Genomic DNA, 27,211 nt, shown 5'->3' on the forward strand with positions numbered 1-27,211 from the left:
GGAGGTTCACAAGTTCAAAGCCAGCCTCAGCAATTTAGCCAGGCCCTGTCTCTAAAACAAAGGGGGAGTGGGGCTGGGGATGTGGTTTAGTGGTTAAGTGCCTCTGGGTTCAATCCCTAGTACCCCCCCCCAAAAAAAAGTAACCTGCTATAGCACCAAATGCAGTTCAGGCACACTGGAGGGCTGAAAGCAGGGGAAGCTTGGGGTTAGGCGGAATTCTCCTTAAACAAGCAGGTGGCTATGAGCATGCTCTTCAAGTTTGCTCCAGTAACTGTAGGCATGTTTATTTTAGAATGAACTTTTCTGAGGGAATCTCTAGCACTCATTTGATTTGATACCTAATCCAGGGATAAATAGACTATTTTCACTTTAGATTTAGTGGGTTTATTGATGTTTGCATGGTTTGTTTTTCTGTGGTTCTGGGGATAAATCAGGGCCTCTCACATGGCTAGGCAAGCACCCTACCACTCAGCTACATCCTCAGCCCATCCACTTATGTTCTTTGAGTTTTCATATACCTAGCAGAAGTCTTCATCAGAACTGGGACCCCTCCAGTTTCTGCTTCCTTCGCCTTTTTTTTTTTCCTGATCCTTCTCTTCTTTCTCCAAATGAGTATTCCCCAGTCCCTCTTCATGCCTGCCTCTCATCGCTGCATTTCACCTTTCCATTGACTTGCTTCTGCCAGGCATGTCAGGCCAATAGGCTAATCTATAAGTCAGGGTCCCAACAGAAAACAGATGGTATGCTCAAATTAGAATAATTTGAGGAGAGTTTAATGAAGTGACTGTTTACAAAAATGTGGGCAGAGTGTAGGGAAACCACAGCAGATAATGTTCTAAGACTCCAGACCAGAAAAGGCTCCATACTCTAGCATCCTGGCTTCCCACTTCTGTGGATTCCTCGATTTTCTTACCGAGGAACCTTTTCCAGAGATACTCTTGGGCTTTGCTTTCTTCCTTTTCTATTGGCCTCTCTTCTTCTTTCCTGACTCTTCTGTCAGTTGTGTATAAAGCACATTGGTTTTTTTTTTTTTTCTTTTCTCTTTTTTGGGTACTTGGAATTGAACTCAGGACCCAGAGGTCCTTTACCACTCTGCTACATCCCCAGCCCTTTTTATTATTTATTTTGAGACAGGTCTCACTAAGTTGCTTAGGCCTTATTAAGTTGCTGTGGCTGGCCTTGAACTTGAGATCTTCCTGCCTTGGCTTTTTTCAAGTTGCTGGAATTATAGGCCTGTGCCACCATGCCTGTTCTGATCAGATTAGGAAAGGCCCTCTAGGAAAATGATATGTGTATAAGCTAGAGAAGGATACATTTAAGACTGTGATAGAAAAAAAATTGAGGAAGAAAGCTATACTTAGCAAAAGAAATGTATTAGGAAGACAGTCTTGGAACAGTAGAGCCTGGCTGGTTATGTGGAAGATCATGTCAAGAATTGAGAAAGTCTGGGCTCGGGTTGTGGCTCAGGGGTAGAGTGCTCGCCTTGCACGTGCAAGATCCCTGGGTTTGATCTTCAGCACCACATAAAAATAAATGAATAAAATAAAGGTATTGTGTCGAACTACAACGAAAAAATAAATATTTAAAAAAAAAAAAAGAATTGAGGGAAGTCTAAGATCAGCCGAACTCAAACCCCAGCTCCTCCCTAGTCAGTTGGCTTTGTGGCCTTGGGCAGGTCATTTTACCTCACTCTGCTTCCTCTCCTCTCATGAATGATTTGGATAAAAAATGGCATATCATAGGATTGTGGACATTTCAATGAAATACATGTAAATGCCTAGTGGAGCCCCTATAAGAGTAAATAAAAGATATAATGATTGTGCTATTTCTCCTGCTTGGAATTCTATCCTTGCCCCACTACTCTTGAACATTTTACTAATTTGTGCTCCTTCAAAACTCACTTCAGATGTTCATTCTTTAAGAAAGCTTTCCTTGATATTCTCAGTGTGTATTTTCTGTTTTATATTCTCATAACTTCCTTTGCTTCATACCACTTACCAGGATTGTAATTCTGAAAAATGAATTGTTTAATGCTATTTCCCTGATAAATGGTCAGAACTGCATTGGTCAGAACTTTTGTTTTAAACTATATTTTTAATTCCTAGAAGTGTCTGATGAATGTTGAGCAAATGATTTAGATAGCAGGACATAATGCTGAAAGGTCAAGATTGAGGCTGATTGAAGAGGGTCTGATATTTTGAGGTTTTGCAGTTTAGGTGTCTGCAGTTATGAAGTTGAGCAATTTAGATGTATGTCTGTAGTTATGATGCTGAGCAGTGTAAATGGCTATTTTATGTTCATTAGTTAATTTATTCAACAATGTTCACTCACCTAGTATCTTCAAAGTCATTGGGACAACATTGTAATAATGAATACACCAGAGATCCTGCCCTTTTGGAGCTTATATCCTTTTGAAGAAAGGATTATATTCATTTTATGTATATGTATGTGCTTGTATATTTTAAATTAGCATGTAGTATATTATTCTTGCTGTGATGCTATATGTTATAGAATCACCTTATAATTACTGTAAAAAAATAATTAAATATCTATTATATAAGTGCCTGTAAAATAAAGAGGAAAAAGATTTCTGAAGTGGGGGTATCTGATCGGATTTATGAAAGATAATCTAGCACTGATGTATAAGATCAGTTTGAAGGAGAAACCTCTAGAATGAGAAGAAAAAAATTGGTTATTATAATTCACACAAGGGGTGGTAAGAATTCACATTAAGAGGGCTGAGGTTGTGGCTTAGTGATATAGCACTTGCCTAGCACATGTGAGGTCCTGGGTTCAATCCTCAGCACCACATAAAAGTAAATAAGATAAAGGTATCGTGTGTAACTACAACTAAAAAATAAATATTAAAAAAAAGAATTCACATTAAGCTACTGAAAATACAAGTGAGAAATGGATTTGAACAGTACTTTGGAGGTAAGACTGTAATTTGGAGACAGGGTAAATAGTTGGGTTGGATGTGGGGAGGAAAGAGTGATAGAAGAAAGCCGAGGTTTTCATTGAAGATGCTGATATTATTATCCAATTGCAGGGGATATTAAAGTTTGATGATTATGCCAGATTTCCATTATCTTTAGCATGGGAAATGTTCCGTTTAGAAATACAACTCAGAAGGAAGGTCAAGGTTAAAGATGTAGTTTGTGGGTCATCCACTTAAGTTCATATTTTTGACCTTGGAAATGGATGAAGTTGCCAAGAAATTTGCAGATGAGAATATAAAGCTGGGGAAAACTGATTTTACCTGAGTTATTTGTCAGCTCTGAGAGTATGGCTAAGAGCTGAGAGGTTAAGCAGTGCTTTTGGCAACTTTGCAGGGCTGAGAGGGTGAGAATAATGCTTAGGTCCTACCAAGGAAGAGATATCATTCCCCTTGCTTTGGATTAATATTTAGACTACTAAGACTCCATCTTAGAAGCAATAGTACAATGGAAGAAGACCATAAGAGAGACTTCTGCTTTAAAGTATCTTCATTCTTTTTTTGGAGTAGGTATTGAAACTGGGGCCTCATGTATGCTCAGTATGTGCTCTATCACTGAGGTGCACCTCCAGCTCCCAGAATACCTCAGGTATTAAAATTGGAACTCTATTATTCAGAGTAACCTGGACAAGCCAAGTATAAGTTTGTTGTTATTTTTCCTTTCTTTCTTTTTTTCTTTCTTTCTTTCTTTCTTTCTTTCTTTCTTTCTTTCTTTCTTTCTTTCTTTCTTTCTTTTCTTTTTTTTTTAAGAAAAGTTGCATTAGTTGGGGCTGGGGATATAGTTCAGTTGGTAGAATGCTTGCCTCAAATGCACAAGGCCCTGATCAATCCCCAGCACCACATACGCGCGTGCGCGCACACACGTAACTTTAGCCTAGATTTCCATAAACAAAGCAAACACAACATTGAGCACATAATCAGGGGGAAAGGATGCATGTGCAGAAATTACAGACAATAGAAATAGACCCAAAGAGATACATAAAATTTAAAAAAATATATGGTAAGGATTGTAAAATAACTATGTTTAGTATATCCAAGAGGGGAAAAAAGGGCAAAATGGAGAATTTTTCACAGAACTGGAAACTATAAAAAATGATCAAATGAAAATTTTAGAACTTCAAATCTAATTACCATTATTAAGAAACCAGGAGTCTGGGATTGTAGCTCAGTGGTAGAGTCCTTGCCTAGCATGTGTGAGGTACTGGTTTGATCCTCAGGATCACATAAGTAATAAATAAAATAAAATAAAGGTGTTGTGTTTATCTACAACTGGGAAAAAAAAAAAGGAAAGAAGCCAGTGGATGGGTTGATTAAACATAGCTGAAGGGAGAATTAGTGAACTGGAAGGTGGGTCATGAGAAAATAATCATTGTAGCCAGGTATGGCAGTGCACGCCTGTCATCCCATTGATTCAGGAGGCTGAGGCAGGAGGATTACAAGTTTGAAGCCAACCTTAGCAACTTAGCAGGACCCTGTCACAAAATTAAAATTTAAAAAAGAAGAAGAATTGGGGATATAGCAGTCCTAATACAAAAAAAGATCCTGTGAAAACTAAAGAGATAACAGGATGGGAAAATCAAAAGGGAAAGTAAGAGACAAAGAGGACACAGTTTTTAAAAAATGTCTTTAAGTGTAATTTAGTTCCAGAAGCAAATGTGAGAGTAGGTCAGAACAATATTGTGTGTGTGATAGATGAAAACTTTCCAAAACTGATAGCAGATTCCAAGATCTAAATTCATCAAGAACTATACCCCAAACAAAAGAAATAAGTAAGAATCCACACTAATGAAATGACAGGCAAAACAAGAGCAGCCAGAGGGAAATATAAGATTGCCTTCAAAAAAGCAAGTTAGACTGACTACTACTTTCTTAACCAAAACAATGAAGATATAGTAGTGTTGTCTTTAAAGAAATGAATTAAAGTCAGTGTCAGCCTAGAATTCTGTACCTGCCAGAAATATTCTTTGATAGTAGAAGTGAAATAAAAACATTTTCATTAAAAATTGAAAGAATTTGTCCCATTTTTTTTTCTCTAAAGGAAATATAAAAAGAGGTGTTCTTCATACAGGAGTAAAAAGATTCCAGATAGAGAGAAGGAGATGGGGGAAGGAGTGAAGAAGCCAAGAAGAGGGTAAATAAGTATGTGAATCTAAATAAATATTGATTGCTTAAAATAACTAATCATGTCTTAACATTTTTAGCTGTGTGTATAATAAAGTGTACAACAGTAACAACTTGCAAGTTATGAGGAAAGTATTTTAAGGCTCTAGCATTTTCTAGGAAAAGTGCCAATTAATGTTAAACTTTAATCAAGAATATGTAATTTCTAGGATAGTCACTTAAAGAATATTAAAAGACTATATAACTTCCAAACCAACAACATGGGAAACATGGAGCAAGTTTTTAAAATAAGCAATCTAAAAGAAGGCAAGAAAGGAGAGAAAAAGTGCATGGTAAATGGTACAGATAGAAAGCACTTAGTAAAATCATAGGTTTATATCTAAAGATATCAGTATCAAATCATATCAAATCAATATATTGAATACCCTAATAGAAAATACAAATAGGGTATAGAAATAAAACTTAATTATGTGTTCTCTAAGAGACATGCTTAAGATAAAAGGACACAAAAAGAACAACTCTGAAAGAATGTAACATACCTCAGTGCAAAAGCAAATAATATCAGGTTAAAAAACAAAACAAAACACTCCAAGACAAGAAGTTTTACTATAGATAAAGATGGATACCAAGTAAGGATAATATGGAAGTTCTACATTTGTAGGCATCTAATTACACAAGCCCAAATAGCATTTGGCAAAAAGTTAAAGAATTTTAAAGAAAAAATTGACAAATCCAGAATCACAATAGGACATTTTCACACTGTGTTATAACTGAATAAGCAGACACATATAAATAAGGACACAAAACAGTGCCTTTTAAACTTTAGCATACATGAGAATGATCTGGAGATTTGTTAAAATGTAAATTTCAGAATCCATTTCCACAGGTTTTGATTCAAAGGATCTGTGCTGGCCCTGAAACTTTGTAGCATTCAGATTAGTATTGATGCCACATTAGTATTTGGACCACATTTCGAGTAACACAAATATAAAAAATTTGATGCCAACATTAGCAAATTAGGCTTAATGGACATACATAGAAAACTACATCCAACAATTGAAGAATAAACTTTTCTTTTTCACTAGAGTGTATTTCTGACTTAAGTAGAATTAAACTAGAAATCAATAACAAAAAAGATAAGTTGAAAATTTCCATATGTTTGGAAATTAAACAATATGTTTAGTGACACCTGGGTTAATGAAGAACCCACAGTAGAAATTGGAAAATATTTTAACTGAATGATAATGAAAATGTAGTCTATTAAAAGTTCTTAGAGGGGCTGGAGTTGTAGCTCAGTGGTAGAGTGCTTGCCTTGTACACGTGAGGCACTGCGTTTGATTCCCAGCACCAATATAAATAAGCAAATAAAATGAAGAATCATCAACAACTAAAAAAATATTTAGAAAAAAACTTCAAAGAATACAGCTAAAACCATTCTTAAAAATGTATAGCTGTAGGGGGTGGGGTTGTGGCTCAGCGGTCAGGTACTCGCCTAGGATGTGCAGGGTGCTGTGTTCGATCCTCAGCACCACATAAAAATAAAATACTAAAACAAAATATTTTTTAAAAATGTATAGCTGTAAATATGTATATATGCATATATACATGTATATATATGTATGGCATATGTATGAATATATACATATTTATATAAATATATTTCAGACACAGAAGACTGAAAATCATAGATAAGGGTTCATTTCTAGATGATATGGACATTAAATGAAGCAAAAATTAAAAAGTAGTAGGAAGGAAATAGTAAAGGTAAGTGCAGGATTTGTTTACCTAACTCGGTTTTATTTTTTTTAATGAAAGAAATAATCCTAAAGGAAAAAAAAAATCTTCAACTGTCAACATTGTCTGTGGTCATTTAGAACCAGCTCTCAGCACGTGTTTTAGGGAGATGAGTGGTGTCATCCATTTTCTATGTGCTGTGGCCGCAAGGCTGACGTTTTATATACTTTCGCAGATGAGCCTCTTTGTGAATGTCACCAGCAGTTATCAGTCCATCATGCATAGAGTAGAAAGGGCAAAGCCAAACTGTAAGGATGTCAGCACATTATAGCAATAAAATTTTTCATGGCCTCAAATAAAAAAATACTGTACTTGACAAGTGAATCTGTTTTAAATTATTTCAAATACTATGGAAATGGAATTTTGATTTGGTCAGTTCTCCCATTAGAACCAGATTGTGTTCCAAAAGTTGGCTTTCAGCTGGAAGATAGGTGTTCTTGGTCTTGGTGTTATCCTTCTTTGGTGGGAAATTCATTATGCTCAGGCAGATGGGGAAAGGCCTCCTTTTCCTTTCTCTCATGGTTACCTCTTTCCCTTTGCCACTATCCTACCAGTGCTCTGCACTGGCTCTCCCAGAATCCAAAAATCCTGTGACAAAGGTTACCTGGCTTTAGTCACTGCAGGATGCAAGCATGGCTTGTACACCAAGGGCTTTAGAGGGTTTTATTGTTGCTGGTTTAAAAACATGGAGAGCTAACATTTATTAGGTGCCAGGAACATCCCAGGTTCTGTCCTGTGAATTTAACATGTCATCTCATTTAATGTTCACAAGAGCCCCCATGAAATTAGATATCATGACCTCATCTTGTAGATCAGGAAAGGATGTGCCTTAGATGGCATGATTGTTTAAGGTGAAATAGGCAGGAACTTGCAGAGCTGGTATTCACCTGCCAGCCTGGTTAGCTCTAAAGTTCATTTATCTAATTGCCCTCTAGGTTCTTGGGGGATGTGCACAGTGTAGTTATCCACAGTGTGTCCAGCCCTTCTCTCCTCACAAAAACTCTAGTGAGCTTGTGCCCCAGGGGAGGGGAGGAGTGGAATGAGATTTAGAGTTTATTAACACCATCAACTTTGAACAGGATCTGGCTCCCATCTGTCATTTAAAATGGAACCACAGGATGATGGTGAAAACATAGATTAAGGACAAATTGTTTAGTGGAGGTAGGGTTGTTTACCATGTAGATCTGCTGGCATGCTCTACTCTATACGACTTAGCATTTCAGCACTTCTAATCTGTTACATTTAATTAGGCACAGTACATAAAGTGTGCGTGGCAAGTAAACATAGGGAAACACAGTGGCAAATTTTTCCAAGATTTGTGCTTCATAAATTTTCAGTTTGCTAATTTCGATAATGATGTTTTCATGTCAGCTGCTTCCTCTCCAAACAAGTGCAGATCCTCTCTCTCCCTGAAGCCAGTTATGTGAGGGAGGAATGCTGGGGGACTGCAAAGTTCCGTCCTTCTGCCTTTTAAGTCTTTATTTTTATTTTATTTTATTTTATTTTAAGAGAGACAGAGAGAGAGAATTTTTAATATTTATTTTTTAGTTTTCGGCGGACACAACATCTTTGTTTGTATGTGGTGCTGAGGATAGAACCCGGCCCGCACGTATGCCAGGCGAGTGTGCTACATCGCCAGCCCCCTTTTAAGTCTTTAAGTGAGAGTTTTTCTCTTTTATTTAATGTTGTCATTAACGTGATAAATGAATGTAGAATAGAATTGCAAATGTAAGATACAATTAAAACTAATCAATAAATTGACTTTCAGTGGCTATGGAGATATTGTAGATGGTTAACTTTTTTGTTTTTTTCCCAAAATGGAATTTATCTTAAATTCAAAGCTGTTAAGAGATGTTAATAGCTTGAAATTTACAAAGTGCCTGATTTTAATTATTTCCAGAATTCTCAGACCTGCCAACCAAAGGTCCTCCAGATAAAGATTAAGGATGGGATTAGTCACTCCTGTAACTGTGGAACCTGGCACTTAAACTCATAAAGATTGTTAAGTGACTTCTCAGTGATATGTATTTTTTGAAAAGCATATTGGTTACTTTATTCATTAAAATTTTTTTCTAATTAAAAAAATGAATACTTGTTTATCTGAAGAATATTTTGATACTTGAAAACACACAAAAAATAGAAAGTACAGTCACATACTGCATAATGACGTTTCAGTCAATAATGGGACATATATAATGATGGTGGTCCTCAAAGATACTGTTACCTAGTGACATCGAAGCTTAGTTTTTATATGATGTATGCACAATGGAGAAATCACCTCACAAGGTATTTCTCAGAACCTGACTGTATTGTGAAGCAATTCATGACTGTACTTTGAAACCCACTGTAAGCCATAATCACAATTGGTACAAGTACCCTCTCAACATCAATAGTATTTATCTTCAATGTGATCTTTAATCATGATCATATTTCAGTATATAGATGTATTATAAATGTTGGGTTTCTTTTTTTTCTTTTCTTTTTCTCTTTTTTTTTTTTTTTTGCTGTTGGACTGTGTTAGATATCCTTGTACCCCCTCAAGCAAAGTTCTTAGTAATAATGCTGGGCAAAGCATATGTATTTATTCACCGGTGTACTCTTCAGAAAAGTAATGCTCAATAATAAGTAAACTCTACCCCTCTTGGATTTATTTCTTTAATCAGAATGTTTTTTATTTCCTGGAGCTAACATATTTATTCTCTGTGTAATTGTGAAAGGTCATTGTGTTGTGGAAGTGGTTGCCCAAGTGAGCCCTGTTCTTACAGTTGAGGAACGTGTTCTCCAGGCATATCCTGTCCAAAGGGCTCCCATGCTGTACTAACAGAGGAGTCAATGTACAACTAGAGTTAGCCTGGTTTAGGCAGCAATCTCCAAACCAGGGTACTGGTCCTCCACACTGAGCTCAGATTCTCCAAGGGGACTAGGCCTGTGCAGTCTAAGGCTCCCACTGGCCAGCCTCTCTGAGGTGGATGCATGCCCCTTCCTGTAGTCCAGCACCTTGGAATGTTGCTGTGCTGGAGGCCTCATGTAGCTTGTCTTTTTTTTTCCTCCCTGTTTCCATCTACCCTTTTCCCAGTTTATGAAAGGGATATTTGCACCCAATACCCCAAGTTTATGGACCCAAAGTGTGAGGCCCTCTGGGGTCCCCATTAGGATTACTGAGATATTATTGATAACAAAATTTCCTTCATTTAATACTTTGTAAGCCCTCTACTCCTCTTATTAAGAAATACCTGTATGATAAAACCTTCCATTTATTGTTTAAAATGAGTACTTTCATTTATCAAAGTAAACATTTGAATGGCTTTGACCAATTTTAGACTAATTGTAATGATAGCTTAATCCAGAAGGAAATATTAAACATGCAGAGCCTTATAATTACAGGAAATAAAAACGATTTTAAATTTTCAATTTCCATGTATTTCTTTTGTAGAGCATAAAAGTATATTGCATTAGAATAATGTGGGAGAGAGATAAAATGGAAATATACTTTCAAGAACAAAAAGAAGAGTGTAAAATTCTAGACTTATAAAAGAGGGAGTTTATATATTTTTTAAAATGGATAGTGGGCATAAAATTGATGTGCTATTTATATTTGGTTGGATACATTTTAAAGAATAGTATTACCATTTTGTTTTAAAATGTCAACTTTTATTATGTACTAAATAACATTGTTTATAATTCTAAAACTTATAGTGAAAAGTTATAGATGCCAACTTTAAAAAATGTGCAATGGGGGGAAATTATGTGGTAGGTATGCGACTTTTCAAAATTATTTTGGAGGGGAGGATTCCAGCAGGGTACAGACTCCAAACCCATCTCAGGTGGCCTCCCTGGAACCATCTCCAACTGTGCTTCCAGGAACCTCAGGCTCAGTTCCAGCTGTCCTCTCCTGTCACCAGTCACATAGCTAGCTCCAGAATGGGGGAGATGTGAGATACCTGTGGAGCTCCCTTTCAAGCTTTCCCATGCCCCCACCTCCCTCTCTTTCTCAGCAAGAACCCAGTGGCCCTGCAGGTGCCTTTGCCCTGCTCATCCCCAGGCATCAGTGCCTTCACCTCTCTTGCTGCCCCACTTTCCCCAGTAGAAATAACGCTCACTCCTTGTCTTCCTCTCAGATGTCTCCTCTTCCAGAAATGCTCCTTAATGTTCTCTGCTTTTTCCTTTTTCCCTCTTTCACCATATAAAGAAGATTTAGAGGTTAAGAAGGGGGAAAGAAGTTAAGTTAGAGAAGAGAATGGTCATTTCTGGGATCTTGGAAGGGTCCAGGGAGAGATAGCTTATGGAGATTTCTGTCTCTGAAATGTGGAGTATCAATAATAGTACTATTGAATGGAATTGAATTGAAGCTGAGGTTCAGTTCAAGTTCCTCCTTACCTTGGAATTCTCTTTTGATTTTCCAGGCTGTCTGGGACTTCTCTTCCTCCAAATCTCTGTGTTATGTAGGACTCCTACCATGTAGCTAAGTGTAAGGTCATCATTGTCCTGCAAGTTTTGCTAATTATTTTGAGTGACTAGTATTGCTGTTATGTCCAGAATGTAAAGTCTAGCCAGACAGAAGCTGTGTGCTTTTTTTTTTTTTTTAAATCTCCCACAGTACCTAGGGCAGTACTGACCAAATAGATGCTCAGTAAGCATTTTTTAAACTGATTATCAAAACAGAAAATGCTGATGGGGGTCCTGGTATGCAATTCTGGATCCATCACACTTTTCTCTGTGATTTTGGGCAACTTATACTTGGTCTGGCTCTCTAGTTTCTTCATCGATATTACATGACTGATGCTATTTACCTGATAATGATCAGTTAATACTATGTGCCCAGATCACTAACACACCCAGCACCTCTGTGGGGAAGATATGCTGCTGCTGTTATGATTCTCATATGAAAGAAGACTGAAATGATCAGAATAACCTGTACGTAGTCACTCAACTTGGTAAATGGCAGACTATGGATCTGAAACCAGACTGAGCCCAAACTCTTAGTTATTATGTGGTATTGACTTGTCTACCTCAGAGTGGTAGGAAGAATAAAGCTTTCTGAAAAAAGGGAAAAAGCTATCCAAAAGATAAGTCTAGTTATTATTATGTGGAAAATATTTTATTTTTTATTTTATCTTTTTTTAGTGCTGAGGATGGAACCTAGGGCTTTGTACATGCCAAACACATGTTCTGCCGCTGAGCTACACTCCCAGACTGAAAACATTTTTACTTTTAAAAATCATGGACAAGGGCTAGGAATGTGGCTCAAGTGGTAGTGCGCTTGCCTGGCATGCGCAGGGCACTGGTACAATCCTGAGCACCACATAAAAATAAAGATGTTGTGTTCACCGAAAACTAAAAAATAAATATTAAAAAATTCTCTCTCTCTCTCTCTCTCTCTCTCTCTCTCTCTCTCTCTCTCTCTCTCTCTCTAAAAAAATCATGGGCAATCTGCAGGACTCAGGTGGGGGGAACATGCATGGCCACATTGTGTGGAAGAGATCAGAAGCCTTTCAGGCCACTTCTGGCTTTGCACAAAAGTTCCAGAAAATCAGCAGCCCACAAAATGTTATTGCTCACTCCCCTGATTACCCCAGGCACAATCTGGGGCTGATAACAATGAACATCAGGAGAAGAAAGAGAGTACTTATGCTTTTATTCTCATTTTTAATTGATCTTAAAATTCTTGCCTGGCCCTTTGCCTTCAGCACAATCCAGAGTCATGAATCCTTGATGCGTGTCCTGCTGCACAGGACAATGAATTCCTTTTCCCTGTACCAATTTCCTGCCTGTGTTTCTGTTCTGGGACCAATGTACAGACCGTTCCAGTTCAGAGATGGAGCAAGCCCGGCTCTCCTTAGTGCCCAGTGCTCTAGCCTGGCTGCCATGAGCACTCTGTAGGAGGGGCCAATGGGTTCTGCAGCTTGTGGTGCTTCCCACTGAGTCAGCAGAGGAGTTCTTTTGCAACTAATTGTATCCATCTGTTTTTTAAAAGTGCAAAAACAATTCTTGAATTTAAGTATCCATTTATACATTAATTACACTGATCTCAATTGCAGCAGTGTAGTCTAATAGCTGCAATACCCAAATCTGATATCAGAATGTGACGTGCATATTTTAATTTGAGAAATAGTTTAACATTTCTAGATATTCATTTAGATGTGGTTTTGCAGGTTAAACATAACGTATGATCACTGCTTCTTTCATTGCTTCCAATTAAACCTTGCTTGTTAGTTTAACCTCTAGGTAATCCCATCAAACAATTGATGTCAAGGAAACACTGCCCACAGTAGCTTCGGATGAGTGGCCATTAATTTTAATTGCCTTGATATTAAAGATTAAGAAGTATTGGGACTAGCAGAATAGAAACGATCTGATGTCAAGCAAATCCACTTGCTAAAGCTTCCCCAGGCTGCTGGTGATATTAAAATTTTACTGTGAGAATTAAATAAACCTTTATTAGTGATGACTGTTGTTTGATTGGTCCAGGGGTGTGCATAAACAGAGGATTCTTACATATCTAGAGATGAGACCTTCGATGGTACAAAGATTCTTCAATTATGAAACTGTTAATAAAGCTGTAATCTGATTTTCCGGGCTAGGTTTCATTAATGTATTATAGCTTCTCTGATTGTCAAGGTAATATTAACTACAAAGTACTGAATCCAACAGAGAATTGTTTAGAAGAAGAGAATTCTAAGATGGGTCTTTGTTGCTAAATTCAGAGTTGGGGAATTTTCATTAATTATGCTTAAGAAATGCCAAATTCCCTCTCAACCAGGACTGTCTCCCTTTGCACTACAGATGTATTCACACTTAACTCTTTCTGAGGCTTAACAGGCTTATTCAGAAAGGAGCTTTGTGCCCGCCAGCTCTATATCCACCTCCTGAGCTGGGAACATGCATGGTACTAGGTGAGGTCTGTTCTGAAAGGATTGGCTTTAACAAGACTAATCAGAATTAACATCTTCAGCGTTCTTTTTCAGTTATGATTCCGAACTTTTATGTTTGTGTAAAATGTTCTAATTCCAGCATTGGAATGGATGCTAATGTTGGTGAGGCTGTTCTTCTTGTACAGAAATCCTTCCCTAGTATCTGTCTTCTTTAAGGACTGAACTCCACATCCTCCTCCTCTCTGCCATTCCCTCCCCGCTGACCTCCAGCTCAGGGGCCCGGGTTCTGCCTGGTCCTCCTCCAAAATATCTGCCCTCCCCTTGCCTTCTGCTCTGCTGGCTCTTTCTCCTGCTGCCACTTCCCTCACAGTGGCTATGCACACCCCCCACAGGCCTATGGGACTCAAAGAAGGGAGAGCGGGAAGGCAGGAGGGGTTAGATCCCTCAGGTTGAGTTCATGGGTCTGATTTTGTGACTTGTCTAGATGCCAGAAGTAGAACCAATGAAAAGAAAGGAAGAGGAGCCAGAGTTTAGTCCAGAATAAAGAGAACTATGTATCCATCAAGAAGGACTTCAGTGGAGTCAAGGCTTCTGGGAGGTTAGTGAGGTCCATATTTCTGGAGGTTGGGTACCAGGAATACAAAAAGAACTTAGAGAAGAGGCACAGATAGGTTAAAGAGGATGCTGAATTCTGTCTTAGACCTGTTAAATTGGAGGTTTAGCAGAACATTTATATGGAAATCTCTTAAAAATCAAGAGTTGAAATTCTTCTTGCAAGTTAGGAATAGAGATAGAAATCTTGGGAGTCTCCAAACAGAGAGAATGACTAAAATTTTGAATATGGATAAGGAGAAAGAAAGAAGAGGACCAAGAACTGAGGCATGGAAAAACATACATACATGCACACCCTGCTGTGCCAGGAAAAAGCAGATGTTGGAGGGGAAGTGGGGGCAAAATATCAGAAATCACACAAAGAGTGAGCTCTGGGAAGGTACAACAGTGGTTACCAGTATCAGATGCTGCCCAGAGGTCAGATAAGTTGAGGAGGGCCAGGCTAGTGTAGGTCTATCATCCCAGCTACTTGGAAGACAGACAGAAAGACTACAAGTTCAAAGCCAGCTTGAGCAATTTAGCAAGACTCTGTCTCAGAATTTAAAGAAGGGTTGGGGGTGTAATTAATGGCAAAGTGCTTGTCTAATTCTTGCTAAGTCCTGAATTCACTCCTCAGCTCTGTACCCAAAAAACAAAACTAACAAAAAATGTTGAGAGAGAAATGGCCATTGGATTTGGGACAAGTGAGATGCCTGTGAAACCACCTCACCCCTGAGATTTCACAACAAAGAACTCTGCACGGTGCTCGATGCATACGAGGTCTGTTAAATGCAGTTGTTATATAGCCACTGTGTTTGGTATGAAGAAAGCAAGGGATATGCACAGTCCTTCAGGGGAAACAAATCAAATGATGGTGGAACAGGAAAAGCTAGGAAGTGCTGATCTGTAGCACATTTACTTCCTGATGGGTTTTGGCTTATTTCTGCCTGATGAACCTATGCATGCTGCGTGGGTCCTCAGCGAGTCTGCCTGCCTGTGTGAGTGTGCACATGTGTGCACACAGTGATCCCAGGATGGGACAGCATATGGGCAGCAGTGAGGCCAATGTTGTCTTCCTCACGTGGCTCCCTTGCCAGGACTTTCTGGCTTCTTCAGGAAGGATGAGTGCCATAGGTTGAAGAATGGGAGTTCTATTTCCAAACCAATTAAAGACTTGGCAGAGGTGGTCATCAGGGGTGCCCACTGGTGTAAATTGGGTTGGAGGGCTCTGAACTGCACACTACTTCTTATTTTTCTTCAGGGCCCCAGAGGAGCTGTTAGGGAATAATAGCTTTAGGGTAGAACAGTGACCCCTGATACCACAGCAATGTGTTCCTTTGACAGACTCTTGGGAAAAAACCATTGAAAAGTATTTCTAAACTGTTACTTTACCAAAAGAGAGGTAAGATCCTTTTACACAGCAAGTGGGCATACCTTTTTATAAATCACTATGTGGCTTTTAGCTGCTGCTTTATATGGCTCAATGACATATGCCTGAACTCATAATGTAACCCTGAGTGGTGCGTCTGGGGCTCAAGTCCTGCTGTCCATAAAATGTGATGAAATCTGTCTGATGCCAAGATCTTTAGAAATTTCTTCCATTTGCACTGGCTGACATCATAAGTAGTGTGTGTGTGTGTGTGTGTGTGTGTGTGTGTGTGTGTGTGTTCCACCTGATGAAATCAGAGCTGCCCCTCTGCATTTCATTGTGACCTTATTGGAATTCTTGAGTTTTCAAGTTGTGGCCTCCTCTCATGTTCCCTGGCAGAGCTTGAGCAGCCATCTTGGCAGCTGTGCAGTGTCTTCTAAGGCAGGAGACAAAGGGATTTCTCATCCATTATTAATTGGTATTACTCTTTGCAGCAGACCAAACACAATTCTATAATACAGCTGCCAACACCGTGACCAACCCCCCAAAAGAAGTTATTCTTTCTTGAGTATTGCTTGTTATTTACCTAATATAAATGTTTCCTTTAGCTTTTCAGCTGTTTTTAGGGGGCCTGATTACTTACATACAAATTGGTGTCTGTATCAATTGGATATTTTTTATGAGCATGCTTCCAGCCAACTGGGAGCCAACTCCAAGAAGAAGCATTATTCCAAAACAGTATGAAGAAATTTGCCAAAAGAGAATGCAAACCCCTGAAATCTTTATGAAAATCACCCATAGGATGTGAGGTCACAGGTGCTGAGTGTCTCCCAAATTGTCCCTTTAGTATGCAATGTTTGTGACTGGAAATTTTGACTTTCTTCTTTTTTGACTTTTCTACCCTTTCAATTCCGTGTTCCTGCAATTTGTAGGTATCCAACTGGTTTGGCAACAAGCGAATCAGGTACAAGAAGAATATTGGCAAGTTTCAGGAAGAAGCCAACCTGTATGCTGCAAAGACAGCCGTGACAGCCGCACACGCAGTGGCCGCAGCTGTGCAGAACAACCAGACCAATTCACCCACCACGCCAAATTCTGGTGCGTACTGGGCGCTCACTCCCTGCTTGGCCAGGCAGCCTCGTGCCACAGCGTCCTATCCCACAGACCATGAAAAGAACCATGATGATGATACAGGTTTATAAAGGAAGGTTTATGTTCACGTGCAGGCTTGTTCTTGGGACAGGTGAGTGGTGGATGGCCCACACCTGTAAACCCACCATTCACAGTGAATGCCACTCACTACTGGTAGATTCTGAAACTTCCACACTTAGTAGTGGCCTTTAATTTAGCAATTAGGGAAAATGTTCTCACTAATGATTGGCTTGGCTGTGTTGTTCCAGGTATCCCATAAGGTCAGTAGTGGTCTGTTCACGAATGAAATAGCACAAGTGGGAACCAAATTGGTGGGTATACATGATGAAGCTGGAGTTCCGGGATAGGGTGCAGGCGGCTCCCCATGTGCCACAGCTGCAGAGTCTGGATTTCTCCAGGCCCTGTGAGGCTGGTTTGGTGGGCTGAGCAGTGGTCATATGTGAGGGGGACAAAACTCAGTGCATGGACACATTACTCCTGACCCTCATCCAATACATCTCGGCAAAATATTGTATGCCATTTGTGATGGAGTTGGAAATACTTGAAATTACAGGAAACTTGAATGACAGGTGCACAACAAGTCCAAACAGATGGACTTGAGGAGCAAGCAGTTCAAGGGGCTTTTCTTCTTTAAGCATAAATATTTAAAAGTTAAGAAAGTGAGACTTTGTTTTGTTCTCCCCTCCCTGTGTTTTAATGGGACATGAAAGGTAACAGGGAAAGTAGAATTAGGACTAAGACAGAAGATCGGAAATACATGTCATGATCCACCATGACCGTCAGTGATGTTGAAAAGCTCTTAATGACTCAGTCCTAGAAATAACGGGGAAATGAGGTCAAAGTGCCGGGCCAGCTACTGGGTGTTTTTCTCTTTCCTTCTGTTTATCTCTTTGGTTTTTAAATTAGGGCTTCCCCATCAGTAGGACTTTTCTGGGTGTAGAGTAGGCCACAGACCTACCTCTTGGGAGTGACTTTCCACCCTCTCAGATCTGAACATGCCTTGTGTTCTGCGACCTTCCCTTCTGTGTCTCTTCTCCTCTCCCTGCCTCTAGGTCTTTGAGGATTATATGTGTAGCTCTCCGTTATTCAGCTACTTAACTCTTTCCTTTCCAGGTTCTTCTGGTTCTTTTAACCTCCCAAATTCTGGGGACATGTTCATGAACATGCAGAGTCTGAATGGGGATTCTTACCAAGGGTCCCAAGTCGGAGCCAATGTGCAGTCACAGGTAGGAGAAATGCCCTAGCTGGGGCCTTTCTAGCAGGGTAGGGTTTGGGCTCAAAACTCCTGACCCCATGGAAGTGGTCTGCACATCTACGCAGAACCCGTGCTGAGGGCTTCCAGCGTGACCCATCTGCCCCACATTTAATTTAATGAGAAGTCAGGTGAACAGTGGCTTTTGACAATTAGAACCTAATACACTTTGTGAATGCATTCGGCTCTGGCTTGAGCTCATGGAGAGGGGTGGGGGGCTGTATCTTACTTATGTCACAAAATAGAACAGAAAAATTGCGTGTGCCAGCGTGTATGAGGTGTGAGAACGCACTGCTCCCTTTCATTCCTGTATTTTTGCAAGTCAGAATGTAAAAACACGAGTTCTTAAAATATATCCCAGGTTCAGCTCTTTTCTTGTCCTCTTAATTGAGAACAACTATTCATGTTTTTATGTGTGTGTGTGTGTGTGTGTGTGTGTGTGTGTGTGTGTGTAGAAACAGAAACTGAGAGTGAGAAATCCAGAACAGGTATTTATAAGTAGGTTTTCACCCACCGCCACATGCATTCGGTTGCTGTAGGTGGAAAGTTTGCATAGCCATGAAGATGTTATTGTTTAGCTGGCATGAAAAACAAAGATGTGTGAGTTTAAATATGCAAAGAATTGTTGAAATTCTGCCAGTCACATTTGATTGATAAATTTGTCTTTCATTGAAGATGCTAAACCCTCGTGGCACACATAATTCAAATTGTTTCCTTTTGTAAATGATGATGTTTTAATAGATTTGGGATGATGAATTTTGTTTCGTCTCACTTCTAGGTGGATACCCTCCGTCATGTTATCAATCAGACGGGAGGCTACAGTGATGGCCTTGGAGGAAATTCACTGTACAGTCCGCATAATTTAAATGTGAGTACTCTTGGGAGCTGGCTGTGGGAGCGGTGTCAGGTAAACAATGACTAATAAATAAATTAATAGCCATTTGACTTGGCTTCTCATCTTGTAGAAAAGTAGGGACGGCAGTGTCTTTGCTGCACTTTTGTTTTATGAACTTCAGTGCTTGATGCTACCACAGTGCCTGTAGAAGCCCTCACAGATACCCAGAAATGCCAGTGTCCTGTCATCAACAGGGACTTAAGCATCAGCCCATTAAGATGCCATTTCCTAGTGGCTGTGCTGTGTTCCAGAGAGATGGTGGAAAACAGGTCATTTATCTTAGAATGAAACAGCAGGAAAAATTCCCAAGCACGGCACAGGTGAAGGTGATAACCTTGGAGGACCCCACACAGATCAACAGCCAAGCTAAACAAAGAATTCTGTCCTTAAAAGCAACCTCTGTATTTTCAATATGGGATGGAAAACGTATTTGGCAATTCTGATGGCCTCTCAGTTTTAATTATGGAGGAAATAATTTTAACTTTTGTTATCAGTTCACTAAACTTTTCTTTTCCTTGTACTCTAACATGGTTAGAAAATGGCAAAAAAAAAAAAAAAAAAACAGCTTCAGAAAGAGGGGCAGGGATGGGGTTGCCAGGGTGGAGCTGGGAGGGAGTGCTGGACAGAGCCCAGAGTTCCAGACTGAGGGAGGAAATGGACAGCCTCTGGAGCTCTTGGGAGTAGAGAAAATGAACAAAAGTCTCCTTTCTTAGGGCCCTGGTTTTCTATGAGAGTAAATATTAATGATTTAAAAAGTGATTGAGGATGTTCAATTGTAAAGGGAAAAAAGGACCATTAAATACTCAAATCTTTTACATTTGAAATGTCAAATCTTTCTTTTTGGGTTTATAAATAACTCATAATAACCCACAACAAACCATATAAAAAGCCTTTTAGTTGCATTTCTCCTTTTTCATTTAAGTGTTTTGAAATGCTTCAGAGAATGTGCGATATCCTTATCAACATGATAAAATATGAAACTGTGATTGCCTGCAGCATTTTACAGACATGAATTCCATCTTCACTGATGAGGCTTGATAAGGCGCTGTTGTATAATACAGTGCATAATCTCAAACCACCAGCGTAAGGATTAATTTATTTTGAAAAAAAAGAATGCTTGCTGACAACCACTCCTCCAGCTGCCACGCTGGGTGAAAATATTGTACATTTGTTGTTTATAAATTTGGATAAAAGAGGAATGATGTTTACTTCAGATGGAATATCTTTAGACTTGTATCTGTGTAAGAGTTTTTCTTCTCCTAAGGAGATTTTCATACCTGAGGGGGGAACAGCTTACCTAGATAGAGAAGAGGATTTCTTAAGAGTCCCCTGAATACACGGGCATGTCACCACCCCACTTGATTGAGGCCTTCAAAAAGCACCATAGTATTTTTTAAATCATATTTTCCTTTTTCTAACCTGAATTTGATATGCCTCAAGTCTTGAAAATCCTTTTTCTTCTGGCTCTTTCATCTCTGTGGGGTTGTTTGACCCACACTCTTTGGTGCTAGCGGGAGGGAAGGTGCTTTATATGCCTAAAGCACAGTGGTCACAGGAAGAAACTCCTCCAAAGCTGTGTCTAGGCTGGGCGGGGAGTACAGACAGAGTTCTCAGCAGCTTGGTGGCACAGGGCCAAAAGAAGACATTTGGATGGACTTGCAGGGGTTGCAGATAGATGCATAGGAGGAGTTGCAGGGGGACCTCGTGTCCCACACTGGTGTGGGTGTAGGAGGCTGGGTCTGGGTGGCATGGAGACAGAGGCTGGTTGGAGCCGCAGGCTCTGGGTGTCAGCCAGCTCACCCTCGCCTTCCCTCCAGAAAGGCCTGCTCCGTCACTTCCACTCAGTATTCCCCAACTCACAAGCCCAGCACCTCCCTCTTCTTGACTGACATAAAAATATGTAGCGACAAGCTGTCTGCCACAGCAAAAATTTGATCAGACATTGATTTCAGCAATTGCCTCTATAGGCCAAGACATAAGGCAAATTTGTTTCTGAGTACTGTTACTACTGCTGCAGATCGGAGGCAGGAAGGCCAGCAGTATGTGCAGAGTGGTAGCAACATCTCAATGAGGACCTCCAGTTATAGATAATTGGAATCCAGATTTGAATAGTGTGTGATCCTCTGCAGTTCATGCATTTTCATTCTGGAAGTTCCTATTTGGAGGGAAATTCTGGCCTTCATTTTCCAAGGGTTGTGGTGGTTGGCTGTCAGGCCTGCCTGGGGTGAGGAGACCATGTTGAAGCCAGGCTGAAGCTGGCTCAAAGTTTTGCTGAAGCATTTCGTGGAGCGTCTCCACTGCCCCTTAAAAGATTTCTTGGGCTAAGGTTATGGCTCAGTGGTAGAGTGCTCGCCTCCCATATAATAAGGCACTGGGTTTGATCCTTAGCACCACATCAAAGTAAAATAAAGGAATTGTGTTCATCTACAACTAAAAAAAAAAAAAAGTATTAAAAAAAAAAAAGATTTCTTTTCAAGTCCCTTTAGTTTGACCAGCAGATCAAAGGCTGAGTTTGGTGCCAGCTTGGTACTGGCTGAGGCCCTTCTTCTACATGCTGATTTAGTGCCAAGTCTTTACTTGATGGGATGGATTTGTTTTACATGCATTTAATCCCACTTTAACACATGCTTCCAACTCCTGCCAAAGTGGATTTAGAAAATACATTTTGCTAATGCATCTCTGCTCTCATGTTGTCATCTGGGTGTTTTAAATTGGGGAGTAGAATTAATATGTAGACATGCCCTTGCTGAACTCTTTCTCCTTGCAGGCTAATGGAGGCTGGCAGGACGCAACAACTCCATCTTCAGTGACTTCTCCTACAGAAGGCCCGGGAAGTGTGCACTCAGATACCTCTAACTAATCTCTGGCCACACCTTCCCCTGAGCTACCATGCCTTGAGGAGTGCGTTCAGAGCAACAGGAGGAAAAGGAATGCGTTCTTGTAGCCTACCATCTACAGCTTTACTATAAAATCTTGTCTTATTAGAGAACTTGGTAAATCTGTTTTTTAAGGAATCATAATCATTTGTATTTATACTTAAAACACACAATGTTAAAAAAGCACTTTATCCAATTAGGCCAAGATTTAACATTGTTGACAGTCCTGTAGCTATTTTATCATAATTTATTATCAATATTTTACATTAATGGTTTCACAGTTGCCAATTATTTGGCCTTAAGGGTAAAAAGTACAATATATGCTAAACCTCAATCGTTAGAGCAGATGCAAAGATTCACCTCACCTAAATTGAACTCCTTCCATATTTCCAGCGCAGACTTTGATTGTCTTTCTTTCATGTCACTAATGGGGTTGGAATAAAAGAGCTGTTTGGCTTTCTCTATTAATGATGGTTGTGTTTAAGAACCTTCCTCGTCACATTTGAGTTGTGATCTCTTACGTTATAATTAGATCAGAGACTGGTAGCCTCTTTTCTCTCTGAAAGCACCAGTACCCAGAGTCTGCTTGGTAATGAGATTGTGGATCCAGATTGTTCTGAGAGATGAAGATTACTTGCTGCTGATGGAGGTGAAAACGAGACCTGTCTGGGATTTTACAGTGTGCACTGGGTGCTGCACAGACTTGTCAAGGTTTGCTTTGTCCTCTGGGCATCTGCAGAAGGCCCTGCTCTCTGGAGTGTTGTATATAGTGTAGCAAAAGAGTATTTATACATCTCACCAATCAAAACACAGCTTTATTACCTCATGCGAACTCATAAGAACCAATAGAATTTCAACATGTTCTGTAGCTTAGAGTGCTCACTTACTACCTCTGAACAATACTCACCTGTAGTTTTGTCTCTTTCTTATCTTTTTGCATCTTGTAATTAACTCTTTGTTTCCCTTCATAAATATGTAATGTACATTGTAATCTTTTAAAAGAAAAATCAGGGTTGCATTTGCAACTTTTAAAAAAATGAGAGTGGAAACATTGGGTCTTAATTTAACACAGGATCAGTAAAACTGTTGTAAATACTGCGAAACATTTTGAATGTTCCTCATCTTGTTACTAACCCATGCAAAAAAAAAAAAAAAAAAAGCGGCGACTAATTGTGATGCATTCAGATTTCAGTATTCAGTACTGTATATTTCACCCTGTGTGATGGGGACCCCCTCCTTTCTCTTTTTGTATTGTATGCGATTCTGAACCTGATTGAGTCATGAAAATAATTTGTGGCAGTGATTCTAATGTATTAAAAATGTTTCGTGTTCCTTTCTAACTGGATTACACCCTGGATTGAAAAAGTCTTCCTCGTGGTAGTTACATGTAGTTTCAAACATGAATAAACTTTTTGCTTTCATGATTAATGAAATTTCGATGCCATTTCTTACCGCTCAGCCAGCCAGCCAGCACAGGCAGTGGGGAAGCCTCAAGAGGAGGCAGACCTGGGCCAGGGAGCACATGGCCACTGGGAGGCTTTGGCCAGGCTGAGCGAGGGGACAGCTGTTGACTGAGCAGCTCCCTGGGAGGCCCTGTGCACCCCACTGCCATCACCCCAAGTCCTCACTCCATCCTTTTGAGCTCATAGCACCGCAAGGAAAACACTCTCATCTTCACAGATCAGCAAACGAAGCTGAGACAACTAGGGAATGTCAGGAGGCCACACACCAGGGAGGAGGGCGAGTCTGACTCCGTCTGCAGTCCTTGGCATTCACGTTCTCGTGACCTAGCGATGCCTCTGGAACTTGTCAGGTGGAAAATTGTTTGTTTTTTGAAATTGTATTTTAATAACCAGAACCTTGTCACGTTCACTTCACCTCCCTGACTTCTTTAACTGCAGTTTTTAAAGATGAGTGAAAGTTTATCCAAAAAGGGTGGGCCTCGAATGCCATTGGAAAACAAAACTCCTGCAACTTAACCGTCTTTTTTAAATTCTAAATTTGTAATCTTTGAACTAAAAATCTTTGAACTAGATTAAACGTTGTTTTTGTTTTATATAAATTGTGAGAAAGTCCATATATTTACATACATGCCTGTCGCTAATATCTAAATCTTTATAATAATAAAAGAGGTTCATAGCAGGTAATTGGCCTGTTTACTATATCTCAAGGAAATTGACTCACAGGAAATCAGATTAATGTTAATCAGTTGCAGCAAATTGTCTATGATAAATACAACTGCTTTACTATTTCAGTTGCTACAGCCAGGCAAAACAAGGTCTAGGGCCATCATTCCCATTAATCTTAAGGCCGTTATACTGTGAGGGTAAACTTTATAAAATAGATTGCCCTCCAAAGCTGTCCTCCCTCACGTGGATATTCTGCCTGCCTGTTGGAATCTCTCCCATGGCTAAATAATTATTTGCATGATTCAATTAGCTTGTGGGTCAGCCTTTCTTATCTTTGGGCAGAAAACAATCTGTGCTGTGTGGTTTTGCAAGACATATCCTGAGAAAACGTAATGCATGTGCACACACAAATTCATCTTCTTCAGTGTTCCCAAACAAGATACCTCATGAGAACCATCTTGGATTTTTCTCTTGGGCCAGTTTCTGGGAAGAAGCACATGCCAGTTCTTACTGGAGATCCACCATGGTGACTCGCAGCACCTGAGGGAAATATGTGGGTCAGGGGCTCTTCTTGGGAACCCTAAAGAGCCCCTCTCTGCTTGTTTAGGAGACTTGCACATATTCCCCTTTGCTCTTCACCACCTCTTAAAGGGTAGAAGCACTGTCACTTCATAGGGAAACTGAGATAGCACACATGCCCTCCAGCCCAGCCTCTGGGGTCCATCAGGGTCTCGGAAGCTCTCCAGGTATGTTGAGTACACAGGAGTCCTGAGATTCTTGTGTCTCACTCCAAGTCGCATGAAGTGAGTTGTTGATTTTGGATAGGTTTTCTTCAGGTGCCTTTTCTGGGTCATGCCGTGGTTTAGGGATAGACCCAGAGATGAGTGAAAGCAGGTCCCACCCCTAGAGGGGTCACACCCCTAATCCTGCTAGTTTGGAAAGCAAATGCTTTAGGTCTTGGGTGTGTAGACTTCTGATCCCCAAGACTGGACAAATGAAGGTCCCAAAGCCCACTCACAAGGTCAAAGGAAGTAATAGCAAGAAGCCAGGTGAACCACCCATTCACAGGCTAAGAGGCCTGTGTGCACGTACAGTGTTTGGTGCACAAGAAAACACGTGCTTATGTAAGAATACGTGCATGTTCACAGGTGTTTGGAACCCAAGCACCTGACAGAATATCAGTCTTCCACGTGCAGGTGTCCAAGGGCAAGGAGACCCCCCAGTACCTCTGACCAGGGGATCTTGCCCAAAGCGAACTATGTACCTTTCCTTTGCCAGAAGCAGGGTGGGAGGAGTGATGTGTGGAGGGCGACGTTGAGATTCATCTCCCAGATTGTGTTGGGGTGCTTTGTAAAATGTGCATTGTTGGTGCCCCAAGGGCCCTCACTGGACTGAGCCACAGCTTCCTGAGCACCTCTGTACCTTGTCAGTGCCTCCCACACCTAACTAAGCTCCTCTGCCGGGGATCCCTGGGGGCTGTTATAATCCCATTTTCAGATGGGAAATCGGAATCCCAAAGCAATGACGTCACCTGTGCAAGATCTTGCCTAGACCTAGGGTCTGTGATGGTCCCGCATGACACCCCCAGCAACCATTTGTGGCAGGATAGAGAGGCTCATGTGCAAGGTCCCTTCTGGAGCAAGGTGACTAGGGAATGTCCCCCAACCCTCTACAGAGGTTGCAGCTCTTCTGTCCCATGCCCCAGTGTCCTGAGGTGCTGTGAAGGGTGTGTGATATGTGTCACCAGCCGAGTAGTGCTCTCTGTTTGGAAAGAGGTTGGGACTACAGGATGAGCCATTGTCCTCAAGCTGTCTGGACTGGGCCTCGCACGGTGACTAGTAGAGGCAGACAGCACCCCCTAGGGAGGGTAGCGGTGGCAGTGACAGTGTGGAGCACAGGCTGGGCATGTTCTCTATGCATACTTTATCACAGGTCAAGTTCCTGGATGCACACCTGGTGCCCTCAAAAGTGTCTTTCCAAGGCCCAAGCCCAGCTTTGCTCTGGCCCCTGCCCCCCGCCCGACTGCCCAACAGCCCACCTTAAACTTGAGCAGGCTGACCTCAGAGCCCAGAGCCCAGCAGATGTGGGTCTGAACCCAGGCTCTGCCTCCCATCAGACCTCGCCTAAGAGCCCGTTTCCTCGCTGTCCTCTTCTGTGCTTCTCTGCCAGAGGAGAAACAGGAAAGTGAGTGGGGAGGAGGGCGAGGAGGGGGCTTAGGGAGGTAGGAACCCAGAGCAGAGGCTGGACGCTCGCCCTCTACCAGCTTCCAGAGTCCTCAGTCCACATGCAGCCTCCTGCAGAAGGTCCTTCACACTCATCCTCACACTCCCGGTGGGAAGCCAAAGTCCCTTGGCCAACACACACAGAACCCAAGCACGCACCAATAACCCTCTGTGTCTTGTAACAGTGTCTTGTCACGTTGGTTCTGTGGGCTCACTGGGTCTGCCCAGACCACTGAGCCCAAAGGGGAACTAAGCAGAGAAGGGGGCGGGTGTGAGCCCCCAGCACCCTCTCAGAGCTGTGGGCTCCTCTTCCCAGAAGCCCAGGATCCCAGACGCACGTCAGGAGGGCTGCAAGGTCCCACTAAGGCCTGCAACTAGTCCCCAATGAGGCTGGGACCAGCCCAGGGGAGTATAACCCCTGCTGTCCTTGGGCAAAGCAAGTGGCCTCCATGTGCCCCAGCTCTTAGCCTCCTAGCAGAGCAGAATCAGGCCAGCGGGTATAGGTACAGCATAGGGCAGGGCTGAGGCTGGCTGCTCTTGTCACCTGCTAGTCCACAATTTGCCCTGGGTGGGGATCTGTCCTCGAATCCCAGCCTCAACGCCATGTCACCTCCTCCTGGCCCCTGGTCTGATGTGTCTCTCTTCTCAGCATGTGGTGCGAAGGGCGAAGGCACCAGAGTCGGCCTGAGTTCGGCCACTCTCCAGTGTGTGTCACCTTGGGCATGGCACCTCCTTTTTCTGCGGCCCCAGTGTCCCTGTCTGTGAAATGGGGACTTAGTTCTTATCTGCATCACAGGGATGTAAGGATTAAGAGCCCAGCACCTAATCTCTGGGTTGGGGTAGGTTCTCTCCTTGTTGCTACATGGTGGCCGAGCAGAAGGGGAGGCCCAGGCTCCCCCACCACTGGCATGATGACGTCTGGTCAGCAGCAGGGTTGCTGGGG

At 41.2% G+C, this 27,211-nt stretch overlaps 1 protein-coding gene across 6 annotated transcripts in view; it reads left to right on the forward strand.

Annotated features, from left to right (window-relative positions):
• Positions 1-23,350, forward strand: part of Pbx3 (PBX homeobox 3) — a 207,922-nt gene extending 184,572 nt beyond the window's left edge. For 5 of the 6 annotated variants that reach the window (XM_078048221.1, XM_013356776.4, XM_040286331.2 and 2 more), the window contains 4 exons: positions 16,675-16,840; positions 18,008-18,120; positions 18,925-19,014; positions 21,809-23,350. In XM_078048221.1, coding sequence (XP_077904347.1) covers positions 16,675-16,840; positions 18,008-18,120; positions 18,925-19,014; positions 21,809-21,901 — 462 coding nt within the window. In that variant the 3' untranslated portion in view covers positions 21,902-23,350. The remainder of the gene's footprint in view (positions 1-16,674; positions 16,841-18,007; positions 18,121-18,924; positions 19,015-21,808) is intronic. The other variant, XM_040286332.2, reaches the window with a different exon arrangement.
• The last annotated feature ends 3,861 nt before the right edge of the window (positions 23,351-27,211 follow it).

This window comes from Ictidomys tridecemlineatus, chromosome 4 (assembly GCF_052094955.1).
Source record: "Ictidomys tridecemlineatus isolate mIctTri1 chromosome 4, mIctTri1.hap1, whole genome shotgun sequence".
Lineage (NCBI taxonomy): Eukaryota > Metazoa > Chordata > Mammalia > Rodentia > Sciuridae > Ictidomys > Ictidomys tridecemlineatus.